General features: G+C 35.4%; 1 protein-coding gene across 5 annotated transcripts in view; it reads left to right on the top strand.

Annotated features, from left to right (window-relative positions):
• Window positions 1-13555, top strand: part of CERS6 (ceramide synthase 6) — a 303793-nt gene that overhangs the window by 242901 nt on the left and 47337 nt on the right. For all 5 annotated transcript variants that reach the window (XM_001497253.6, NM_001301183.2, XM_070240590.1 and 2 more), the window contains 2 exon segments: window positions 3347-3475; window positions 6285-6391. In XM_001497253.6, the coding sequence (XP_001497303.1) occupies window positions 3347-3475; window positions 6285-6391 (236 nt within the window).

Consider the following 13555-nt stretch of genomic DNA (forward strand, 5'->3'; position numbering starts at 1 on the left):
TTTTATCTGCACCTCGGAGTTTCTGATGCGGAAGCGACACAGAACAAACTGGGATGGACTATCTTCTAGGTTCTCTAAATGTCGTCCAGAAATGTAATAAGGCAATAAGCAGCATTATCTTACCAGCTTCTGGTATTAAAATGGATGGCTCTTCCTTGAATTCTTTCATTTCAGACTTCTTCTAATTGAATTTGAGTCAAGACCACATCTAATTATTTTTTCTGCCTCTGCTAATTAGCATAGGGGAAGCCACTGGAATGAGGGCTGAGGTCGGGATAAATATCAGGCAGGAAACATAGAAGGACGCTTTGATGATGGCTGTGAACATGTCCTGAAACAATATGGCAAACTGGCAGGAGGTTGGGGACACCACTGAAGCAGGCAGCCAGACCATCCTGTTTTGAATAAGAGCTTTGGGATCTGTCTCCATCTGAAGACCAACAAGAAATCACAATGTCTCTGCCTAATTGCTGCTCCCAAGATTGCAGGAAAACATTATCAACCAAGATGCTAAATTTCCTGCAGCCAGGCCTGTGTTTCTATACACACCAGTCACTTTGAGCAGTAAGAAACATGAGGATTCGAGTTTCCTACCCTACACTGATAAAGTTTAAATTGACTGTTTATTTAAAAACCCTTATTTGGAGCAGATTCAGTGCTTACTCAAAAAAAAAAAAATGTGTCAGGGTGAGATGTGAGTTACACACAAAATAACGACTGTATGACTTTTATTAAAGGTATTTCACTGTGTATAATGCTTTCTGAAGCAGAAATGCAAAAAACAAAAACTCCATTATTCATGCTTTTTTCATATTCATACAGATTTGACAGTATAATAAAAATTGGTCTTCTGCTGTGGGCATAACTCTGAGCCCCTCAGTAATAAATGTTTTCTAGGACCAGGGGATTTATATGCAGAAATCATCTTCACAAAGCAAACTTTGTCTGAAAAACAAGGCTTTTGTTTTTAGGGGAGCCTTGCTATATTGCCAAGGGCGTTTATTGTTTATTGACGTTTATTATCAGATACGAATTAGGAAACAATTATAAAATGGTCCTAATCCTCCAGAAGTGTTTTAATCAATTTATATTTATTCACTTAAAAATTAAATAGAGAAAAACTCTTGTTCTCTTTCAGAGAATCAAGAGCAATCATTCAAGGGTGAACAATGGGAAATGTAGAAAGTGGTGTTCTGGTTAGGTGCTCAGCTAGTTAGACTTTAAAATCTCACGGTGTATTCAGTGCCCGCAAACAGAAACTCCTAGAACTGTTGAATTAAGTGCTGTATGTCTTCATTTAATTATGTTTAGAAAACAGTTTAATATATCAGTTGATAGGTTATCTCACTTTAATTGATCCACTGTTTTGAAGTATCTATTGTCTGGTAGAACACTGTATTCGAGGTAATGGAACCTGGTAAATCTCTGGTAACAGCCTAGAGAGAAGAGGTTTCATCTTCTAGTGGAAAACATTATCAGAACAATTTTTATTATATACCTAAAGCATTTTGGTATTTTCCAACTTTAATGATTTAGGAAAATCCTAAAAACTACAAAAACATCAGAGAAAATTAGGAGAAGTAGGTAAAACTAGTCAGTTGAGTCTGTACATAATCACTCATTCAACTCAGACCGTGGTCATCATTTCCTCTGCCACTGAGCTGAGAACTAGATGGGAATGTGGTTATGGAGGAAAAAGCATAGTGGGAAGTCAAGAGGTGCAGGAGTTTGCAAGACTCAGTTCTGCAGTTCTGTGGGGAGTTAGAATTAACTGATGCAAGACAGATGATTCTTCCAACAATGATAGCCACCATCAATGCAACATGGCAGATTTGAAGACTAGGTTAACTGAAAATAAGAGAAATAGTTGCATTTCATTTTTAAAATTATCCAACCTTATTTAGGAAACTAATACATTGTTTATTCTAGTAATAAATCAATATGTATGGTTATCAATAAATGTTTGGCACTTTCCAAGGCAGAAAAAACAACCTCTGGAAAAGTTCACCAAAGTATACACAGAACCGTTTAAACATTTTTTTTAAACATACACATTTAACTTTATTTCATGATTGTCATTTAAAGCTTGATTTTATAAAACATAAAAAGATGCTCTTAAGAGCGTCTGTATCATAGGAATTTGAAAAGTAGAAATATCCATAGCTTTGTAGGTTCAAGTTATATAAGTTGAAGATCAAGTATTTGGAAATTTTTTCAACATGGAAACTATACAATCAAATAAATGGTAAAAGGACCTAATAGCAATATTTCATTACTTATGGATTATCATTACTTACGTTCAGGATCTAAACAAAGACCATTGTCTAAATGTTTTAAAACTATTTAAAAGTCTTTGAAGTTGACCTTTCAAACCCCAAACTGTATGACATCAATAGCTGCTGAATAAAGAGGGTGTGTGTGCCCACACACTTGCTCTCTTTCTCTCTCTTTCAGTTCATGATATGTTTTTCATTGTGGCTGATTTGTCTTGCCATGAATGGTCTGTAGGGGAGTAGTTCTCTTTCTCCAAGGCTTCAAGTAGATCACTGTTACAGCCAATCCTGGTATTTACATCCCAGAGAAGTTCAAGTTTACTCTGGTAGAAATATAGATTAAATGAGAGTAAAAATATTAGTAAAAGAGAGACTATATTTCTCAGCAAAAGAAATGCTAAATCGCAACAAACCATGTCTAGATGGTAAGGAGATAAATTAGTATCAGAGAAAGATGACCTTTTCGCATGGACCAGAAGTAGTTCCCTTGAAGCTGATCAAAATAAGGATGGCCAATTTACCATTAGTTTATCCAGTTTGTTTTTTCTAATGACTGTGGACAGATAATGGCTAAAATTCAGTGCTTGTTTGTGTAGGACCCATCAGAAAAGTCAACATATTAGGATTTTTATTTTAACATCCCACTGGGCATATTTCAGAGAAGGATGCAGAATCCCTAGCCACTAGTAGTCAGAGAAGTGGTCCAGTTTGACCTGCACTGTTACCCAACAGATTTTCCTAAGGTACTAATCCAAGTAGTGCCTTTCTTTGCTTGAAATCCTGTGGCAGTTTCTCCCATAGCTTCAAATTCCTTGGCTTCGTACAAAATACTCTTTATAATCTGGCCTTAGTCCTGGCATTTATCACATTCTTCATAGTCACGGGTCTCCTATGTGTCTCTCCCACTATATGGTGAACTCCAAGAGAATAGGAATTATATCTTCTTCATTTAGTATCCCCAGTGCTAGGCCCATAAAGAGCCTCAGCAAGTATTGGTTGAATGGTTGAATAGATGAATGGAAATGTTGTGATACCACTAAGCCCTAACATGGCTGTGTCTTTTCCTCCCCAAGGACTTTGGCATTATGTTCCTGCATCACCTTGTATCTATTTGCTTGATTACCTTTTCATATGTCAACAATATGGCCCGAGTAGGGACCCTGGTCCTCTGTCTCCACGATTCAGCTGATGCTCTTCTAGAGGTAAAAGTTTTCTTTCATCTTTAAGAAAACAAAATCAAGAATTCAGGAAGTCCCCGAGATCATTACTTTTGTGTTATGCTAGATGGTGCTGGGGGAAGATAGTATATTGCTGCTTTGAACTGCAGAGTGTTTCTTTGTAGGTTAAATTGGTGAAAGTGAGACTTTAAATTAATATATAAAATTTTGTACAAAAAATGTTCGTCATGTTAGCATTCTTTATTAATAGAATAATGAAAACCTTTACTATTCTACACTTAAAAAATGATTGCTTTACAATAGGAAATTCATTATTTGAATAAGTTTTGCTTCTGGTGTTATAAGTTTCACACTGGTTTATCTGGAAAGTGTATATAACTCAGTTTAGTTGTTAATGGGATATGTACATTCTGATGAAATTAATTAATAGTCATAGTTTTTATTGCCAATATACATATTACCGTAGTATTTTTACAGTGAAAAGTATATACAAATTGCATATTACATATAAAAACTATGTTTTCTATGCATGTAAGTATAAAAAGAGGAAATATTGGTTGCACTTTTATTAACTTTATAAATCATCATCATTTAGAATTATTAAAGTGGCAAAAAAAAAATAGAAAACAAAAAATGCTTTTAGCATATTTCAGAAGATAAAATCCCAAGGAAAATTTTGTGATATTTACTCTTAATTATGGCCCCTGTGAAGAGACACACTCAATAATGTTATATAATTAAATGAAAATCTTTTCACTTTATACTAACAAATTTGTATAACTAGTCAAACATCAACTTACCAGAGTACAAATTCCTTGTAGAAAAGGGTTTTAGAATCTGTATTCTGATTTTTTATCCCTTTGGCCCACAGTTCTGCCTCTTTGAAGCATTTACTATCACTGTGAATATAGAATAGAGGTGCCCTCCAATAATGATGTGTTATTGCAATATAAGCACAAATCCCACACCATAAAACTGAATCTACTGTAAAGGCAATTAAGCAAGATTTGAAGTATATACGGCACTTTGTTAAACACTCTGGTCCCTATAAGGTTATGAAAAAACAAAAAAAATGGTCCTAATGGGCTAGATATGACAGATGATAGTTTGGTGCTATGATTTTTAAGTGATTCAAGCTAGACTCTATTCTGCATATTTTTTTAAAGGCAAAATATAATTAGTATAAGGGCAATCCCCTGAAAATCAGTTGCCATTTGGTTAAATCCTAAGAATAGTCGAAAGTAGACCTTTATACAACAATCTACAGTTTTGAAATCAATACTATACAATCTGCCAACTTTAATCTCTATGGAAATGGCTGGCATGATGCTCTGCTGAGCCATGGTTCGGAAAATGTTGATTGAATCATCGTCTACCACTTTTATCCAGAAAAGAAAAATAATCCAGGAATCCCAGTCATGTGGCTTAAAAGCAAATGTTCTTCATCAAATGGATTCTTTTTGATGACGTTATAAAATAGTACTCAAGAATATCCAAATAATGAGTATGCTGACTGTCAGCTCTTCAAAGTGGGATCTATGGCTTAGACATTTTAGAAAAATTAATGTTTCATGCTTTTTTTTCTTGAATGCTGGTGAGTGAATATAAACGAACAACTGTATGGTTCACTTAGCCAGAAGGAGACAGAGAGGCTTCTTCTCTTTCTTAATATAATTTGCGGTGTCACACCCAAAGTGTTCACGAAATTCAAAGTTCATAATCTTGACTTCCACTCAGTTAACAGATATTTACCCTTAGGAATGCATTTCTCTCACAGCTTCGTATTTTACATAAAGCTATTAAATTACAGCTTCTGTGGATACTGTCAACAATCCTCTCAACTTTGACTCAGCTAATTTAACTTTCCAAGTAGAAAATAATGTTATGAATTCAGAAGACATCTTCAATTTATAACCCTGTGTGGGGGTGCTTGTGAATTGTACGTGAAAATGTAAAAAAAGATGATCAAGCAAAATAATGTTTTCACTGTCACCTGTTTTTACTTAGAATCATCTGTAAAAAGTAGGTGGTAGAATATTGTATGTCAACTATACTTCAATTTTTTAAAAGTGGATGATAGAGAAAGGGATGTGATTTTTTTCCCTAGACTAATTTGTAATACAAAAAGTGGTCATTGAAATCACTATTATAAATTATTGGAATATTTCTCACAGACACTTTGAACGTTAGTGACTTTATATAGAAAATGACCCATTAATGTAATTTTGAAAATCATACTTAAATGGATTCATTGAAATAACATGATCTTGACACATTATTCATTTCTAAATTTGTGAGAATAAGCCAAGAAACTGTCTCCTGAGAATACTCCTTATGGCTGTTTAAGGAAAACCTATAATTCTAAGTAGAAAGGAGAAAAAATCCAAAAGGTCTCCATATATTTTGTATAAAGTTTGTGGCCTTAGTGTTTAGGACTCATTAAAGGTTTGAAGGATTATCTAATAGTTTCTATTTTAGATTTGTTAATGCCAAATTCCTGTTTCGGTGACTTTGGTTTGCTAATATCAACTAAAATGCAAGAATTTTCTTATTTTTCTGTTTTCCTGAAATCAACCATATAATTGAATTTTTCAGGTTCCTGAATATTTTATTAAATCTGTGACAGTCATAGTTCTACTTATGGCTAATACTGCATTGCACTCGACTTATGGGTAATTTATAAATACTGATGCATGATACATGAGATTTCAAAGTAGCAGGCAGTTTTATGCATCTGGTAAGTTATATCTTAAAGGAGGCTCATGCATATTGAAAGAAGCTTTTCGTTTATCAGTTTAACTAAATTAATATGTCGCATTCCTTCCTTTCATAGGCTGCCAAAATGGCAAATTATGCAAAGTTTCAGAAAGTTTGTGATCTTCTGTTTGTCATGTTTGCCATGGTTTTTATCACCACACGACTGGGTATATTTCCTCTCTGGTGAGTATGCCAATCTTCTTTCTGATAGAGCCACTCCTTCCAGATAGGTTTTATGAACCATTTTCCTTTCGAATTTCACTCCAAATACTAAGAGATTTAAAGAAAATGGGAGAGAGACTCAAGAAACAGCTTGATTTCTTCTTGCAGAAGAGGGTTGCATCTTTACTAATATTTTCCACAGGATAGTTAGAGAAGGATGTGGCTTCCATGGGTTCTGAAGCTACGGAAAGCCATCTGCCATTTTAAGGTCTGGTCTAGAGTATGCTTCAAAAACCTTAGCCATGAAAATCTGAATAAAGGAAATAGGGTGTTGCAACCAGTTATATATCAGAGAATCTTCTGTACCAGGGGTTCCACAAAGCATGGTCCCTGGACTGGCAACAAAAGCATCACCAGGAAACTTGGTAGAAATGCGACTTACTAGACCCCACCCCAGACTGACTGAGTCACAAACTCTGGATGTGGGGCCTGGCAATCTGTATTTTGATAAGCCTTCCTGATTATTGCGTTCCACATTAAAGTCTGAGAACCACTGTCCTATAAACTTCTCCTCATCAGCTGTATTTACAGCCAAGTCAGATAGAAAGTATAATCTAAAACTAACCTCTAACATTCTCTATGGCCCCTTAATGTCTGGATGTCTCGTTTGGTTGAGAGCTAAGAAAACAATATGACAGATTTTGATGGAATTTGACAATCCTTTGTATAGAAAATAGGTTCATTGTCATTAATATTTTTCTGGAAGGCTATTACTTGAACTAGAAAAAAAAAAATGAGCCCTCCATGTCACTTAGAGTCTACCATTGATGGCAGATTTTTTTTCCATTTTGAGAATTGATTCGAATGGGAAATTAAAGCATTGGAAATTGGAGAAAGCCAAGGAATGAAGGGATGCAATAATACCTTGCTTTTCAGCTCCAATAGAAAAATAGCAATAATAAAGATGGGGCTTTTAAGTGAGTAACGTCTATCACTGGGGTTCCATAAACAAATTAATAACACACACACACACATACACACACAAAACAGCTTCTCCTTAAGACTTGCAGCCCTTTTGGACACTTACTTATTATGAAAATAGTTTCCAAGCAGCAGCACTGTGCATTGCCAACAGGCATTTATAAAACCTTATTATAGTTTTATGTGATTGTAGATAGGAAACAAATATATATATCGAGTGTAATGTGTATGTAATTCTTTCAGGATTGGGGCTCTTTCGGTATTAGTAACAGAACTATTAGTAAGAATTTAAATAGAAGGAACTTGAGCAAAATCTTAGAATATTTCTCAAAAGACTAATAGAATGCTTTTCTTACTTAGGATTTTTGAGAACCTCAGTTTTAAAGAAATAAGCATCACTCTCAAGTATTTTGACTTGCTTACTTCTCTTTAAGGGTAGAATTAAAATGGAGATGCACTTCTTTTCCTCCCGTTTATGTGTAGAAAAGCTCTTCAGGTTTAGATAGCAATGAGTTACCTAGAACATAGACCCCATAATGTAGAAATTATGTAATGCTACTAATAAGATAACTCATAGGTCTGCCCTATGATGATGACATACTCTAACCGCTTAGAAAAATCCTTGTAACCAAATACAAAACAAGAGTTTATATTGCAAATGCTGGAGGGCTTCTGCTACCATGCCCCTGGTGCAGCCAGGTTTTTTAAAAGGCAACTTGTGGAAAGAAATATTTTATTGTAATACGAGAAATAATTTATATACCTGCTTCCATTGTAGTTGTGCATCTAGTGAATAAAATCCTTTTCACATATGTCTAGTAAGTTATGTTAGTGCCTGGATGACCTTTGTGTTGACCGTGTTTCAGTTACCGGAGTGTAATGGGTATTGTTTGTATCTAAAATTGCACTGTGAATGACAATAACAAATAATATCTTAAATATTTTCCTTAACACTATGGAATTATCCAAAAATTCCTTTTAGATTAGGGAATCCTAGAATTGGGAGGGACTCTATGGGTTACCGGCTCCAGACTCTCCTCCCACTCCCTCTGCCCAGGGTAGAAATTCTTCTACCAATTTCCCTGATCAGGAGTATTGCTTTAGATATTGAGGGAGAAAACGTTTCTTATAAGATATGGAAACCTGGGACCTTATAACTTCTCAGCTAGAGGCTCTTAATCTGGTTTAGACCTCCCCGAAACTCTTTGAAAAACGTGTATGTGTGTCTATTTTTTTCCTGAGGGGGAGGGCCCATGCTTTATCAGATTCTCAAAGAGATCTATGATTCCCTTCCTTCCTCAAAAAAGCGCCTTCTGGCAAACAGACTAAGTGTACCCTACTACTTCTAATTGAAAACTCTTAAGCATGGGACGATTTCTAGTGTATCTATAGGCTTTCTCTTCTTCAGAAAACATCTTTAATCCCTTCAATTATTCCTTCTTGTTGTTACCTTTTATTTGTTCCTCAGAATTCCACTTGTCGTGACGTTTCAAATGTGGACTGGCTAGTACAAAATATGGGAACTAAAAACCAGCCTTATTTAGACCTGCGTTTCTTCTATGCAGCTTTCCAGTGCGTTAGCTTTAAGCAGCTTTCACACAGTAGTGGTGATGATCTGATAAACATCTGAGCTGCTGCTCAATTAGATCTCTCTCATCCTAAATTTCTTTCTTTTTTTGTATTTTTATTTTGAATTATGATTTATTTGTATACCTAATAATACAAGCTACATTAATTCCAGTTAGATTTTATCATGCTGTTTTCAAATATTCTAGCCCAATTAGGATCTTCTGAACTGCATAGGCCCCCTTATCCATCATCAATTGCAGTCCAAAAATATTACATGGAAAATTCCAGAAATAAATATTTCATAAGTTTTAAATTGCACACCGTTCTGAGTAGTGAGATGAAATCTTGCACTGTCCCACTCCATCCCACCTTGGATGTGGACTATCCCTTTGTCCAGCATATCCACACTCTATATGCTACCCACCCATTAGTCGCTTAGTAGCCATCTTGGCTATCAGATCAACAGTTGAGGTACTGCAGTGCTTGTGTTCAAATAACCCTTTTTTTACTTAATAATGGCCCCAAAGTGCAAGTGTAGTGATGCTGGCAATTCGGAGAAGCCAAAGAGAAGCCATAAAGTGCTTCCTTTAAGTGAAAGGGTGAAAGTCCTTGACTTAAAGAAAGAAAAAAAATTGTATGCTGAGGTTGCTAAGATCTATGGTAACTTTTATTATAGTATATTGTTATAATTGCTCTATTTTATTATTGTTGTTGTTAATCTCTTACTGTGCCTAATTTGTAAGTTAAACTTTGTCGTAGGTATGTATTTACACATAGGAAAAAATGTAGTATATGTAGGGTTCAGTATTATCCATAGTTTCAGGCATCCACTGGGGTCTTGGAACGTATCCACAGTGGATAAGGGCGGACTACTATACATCCAGTGCAATGCTTACCCCTTCTGCTTTTATGCTACTTGCACATACACCTTTCATGCTACCCCAACTCATTGAAGAAGAAAGTTGACCCACAGGAACTCCTGGTACCCTACTGAAGAATTTCTTTAGATTGACCTCAATCTCTCAACCACCAGTCTTTGCTTATGCTTTTTCTACTTGTTACTGTCTTATAACTGCTCTGTCATCCTGCCTGCTATTTCTCCATGTTTTTTAAAGGTGCAATAAAAGACTTTGTCAAAGGTCGTATGAAAGTCAAGATTTACTGTTGTTTAAGACATCCTCTGCATATGTAGAGGCAGGATGAAAAAAAACTGTAAGGCCCATCTGCTGTGACCGACTTGAGGAGAACTTTGTTGGCTCCTGGCTCTTCATTTCTAAGTGCCCACCCCCATCTGTTTGGTAATCCATCTGCAATAGTCAGCTTACTGGTCTAAAATTCCTGACCTTTGCCTTTTACATATTGTTTATGTGTGGGCTTTTACCTTCCAAGATACTACCATTTTTTATACATTTAGTGAATATTTATTGGGCACTTACTGTATAACCAGTACTGGGCTGGGTGCTGAGAATTCAGTTAGACTAGGGCCTCTCTTGGGCTGCTGGCAGTTGAATCCCTACAGGTCCCTTCAATATTCAATATTCAGTATAATTCAGAATTATAATTTTGGGGAGCCTAGAAATATCAGAAATAAATTATTTTCTGAACATTTACTGAAGATAAATAATATAAATGGATTATCAATATTAAATAGTTTAGTTGTGTATATTAAGGAGCTCTGACAGCTAAATAAAACATTATACTAGGTGGAATATGTGAGTGTGAAATAGTCACTGGCTACCGGAGAGAAGGTGCTAGAGGTAGATTGGACTTTACTTCTAATAAGCATTTCATAGACCTATTTCTCCTTCAATTGTGCTTCAGCTGGAAGAAGAAACAAAATTATTCTCTGTGCACTCTTATTTCTTTTAGTTTTCAATCTACTTACTTTAGAATCACCACCAATACCTTCCAGGTTCCTCCTGACTATATTTGTGCTCCCATGTGAGCCATCAGAATTTTTGTAATTCATGGGTTTAACGACACTTGGCTCATCCTCTATTATGTCTTCAGTCCTTGCCTCACAAAGACAGTATACATCACGATTAGTCTTTTCAGAACCATACACTGCTCAGACTTCTTTTTTGGCCACAAGACATCCTTCTAGAATAGAACTGTCCAATAGAAATATAATTCAGGCTTCATGGTAATTTTAAATTTTCTAGTAGCCACATTAAAAAAGTAAAAAGGAAAGGTGACATCCATTTAAATAATATTTTATTTAACTCAGTATATCCAAAATAATGTCATTTTAACATGTAATCAATATTAAAAATTATTGAGATATTTGCATTCTTTTATTGCATCCTAAATCTTTAGAGTTGGGTATGTTTTTTCACATTATTACATCTACTCAAGTCTTTGTATTTTAGCCTTTATGTTATGGATGGACAGTCAATGATTTGATCCTGTTTTGAGAGTAAGCCTATCTGTCATTGTAAGCTGTTACTATTTTCATTGATCTGCATCTGTGTTCCTCAACTCCATTTGTGTGTAATCCCTGAAGTTCCTAACAATTTCCCATATTTTATGAAGCTGTGGTTTCAATTGGCATAGAGTAGATTGTGCTTAATCTCTTTTTAGCATCTATCACGATGCCATGCTCACAATGGCTACTCAATAAATATTTGTTGAGTAAACTAGGTACTCATTCATTCTAAATGGCCTCACATCTGTTTTCTTAGTTGAGCTCTTTCAATCATTGTAAAGTAGATAAGTACAGTTTCTCCCTTATGAAACAGAGAAAACCAATTCATTTAGTCAATGATTTACCTACTCTCTCTGGACTCTGGTCTCCTGACATTGATTCAATTCAGCAAGGTCTTACTAAGTTCCAGTTGTTTTTTCTACAATACAATTCTATCTTCTTTAAGGATTGGGACATAAAACTATTGATAAGAGACATTTTTGGTAGTTGTTACATAAAAAAGAGTCATTTTAAAATGATTGTCCCTATCGTTCTGCCCCAGCCAAGACGCCATATTGTAAGCACCATCATCTCTCCTCAGGACGTTAGAATCTGGTAACAAAAAGGGCAAAGCTGCGAAAATCCTGAAAGGAAAGTAGCAGGGTGCCATCAGTAGGAAGACTGCTTGCTTTGAGTCATGGTTCTCCCCGTCACTGTGTGTCTGAAGACCAGGTGTATAACTTCTCTGCACCTGGCCTCATAAAAAATAAGAATAATAGTCATTTTTCCACCTTTCTTATCAGGAAATGTTGAGGATCAAATGAAATCCTGTTTGCAGCAGTGTTTTGTAACAATGAAATACTTTATAAATATTACGTATTTGAAAAATATGTTGTATTACTGATAAAGATGGAAATTCCCATTATGGCCAAGTGGTCAGAAATTTTTATTGCATTTTATAACCTCCAGCCAGTCTAGATTAAGGAACCATAACCACAGATACTTTTGAAATAGAATTTTAAAATGCCCTCTCCAATTATGAGAGTCAAAATATCTTGTTTTTAATCTCTTCTGTTCTTTGTACTTAGTGAGCCTGTAGTATTGGACATGCACCAGGTTGCCTTATTCTTTAAAATCCTAAGTGACCATACCTATCCTGAGCTACTAGAGGTAACAATTACTATTCACAGAACCTCACAGAATTTCATAAAATGCGAGTATACATTAGGCTAGTTCTTTTCTGAAAGTCACACATTCACAAGTCGTTACCCAGCCAAGAATGGGCATACCATAATTGCCAGAACCTCTTCCTGTAGCCTAATGATGACTTTCTACGTCCTCATTCATGTCCCACTGAAAGCCAACCCCTTGGCTACAGGAAAGTTAGAGTCAAATATGTACCTTCAGAAATCTGCTGCTATTCAGACAGGAGCATGTGACTCAGAATTTTACTTTCTGTTGATCTCTATCCTGCAAAGTAGAAGAATTATTTGCTGATTTTGTATTTTCTGAAAGTCTCTTCAATTAAAAAGAAAAAAATTTACAGAGGAGCCTAAATCATTCTTTTACCATTTTCCATAATAAGACCTGAAATTTATCCAGATACATATGGGAGTATCATCTTCATCTCTGATTTATTTTTCAAAACATATTTTACCAAAGTAATGTGGCTTATATGCTTTTCTGAATATCTGATAAGAGTAGTCTCAGAGTTCACAAATTTGGAGGAGCTGGGGTGTTTTTTTCTAGAATCCCTTGACAGATTTTCTCTGAAATTTTCCTTGGTGCTGGTCTGTGTTAAATATATTTGAACTCAGTCATAAGAAACGATGAAATCCTGCCATTTGTGACAACATGGATGGACCTTGAGGGCATTATGCTGAGTGAAATAAGTCAGAGGGAGAAAGTCAAATACCGTATGATTTCACTCATAAGTAGAAGATAACAACAAACAAACACATAGACAGAGATTGGATTGGTGGTTACCAGAGGGGAAGGGGGGAGCGTGGAGGAGGAAAGGGGTAATTAGGCACACGTGCATGGTGATGGATGGTAGTTAGTCTTTGGGTGGTGAACATGTAATCTACACAGAAATCAAAATATGTAACGATGTACACCTGAAATTTGTATAGTGTTATAAACCAGTTATTGCAATAAAAAACAAATAAATAAATATATTTGAAAGATAAAGGATGAAACCCCAAATCTTTTAGCTATTAGGTATTTTGGCA

Source organism: Equus caballus, chromosome 18 (genome assembly GCF_041296265.1).
Source record: "Equus caballus isolate H_3958 breed thoroughbred chromosome 18, TB-T2T, whole genome shotgun sequence".
Classification (NCBI taxonomy): domain Eukaryota; kingdom Metazoa; phylum Chordata; class Mammalia; order Perissodactyla; family Equidae; genus Equus; species Equus caballus.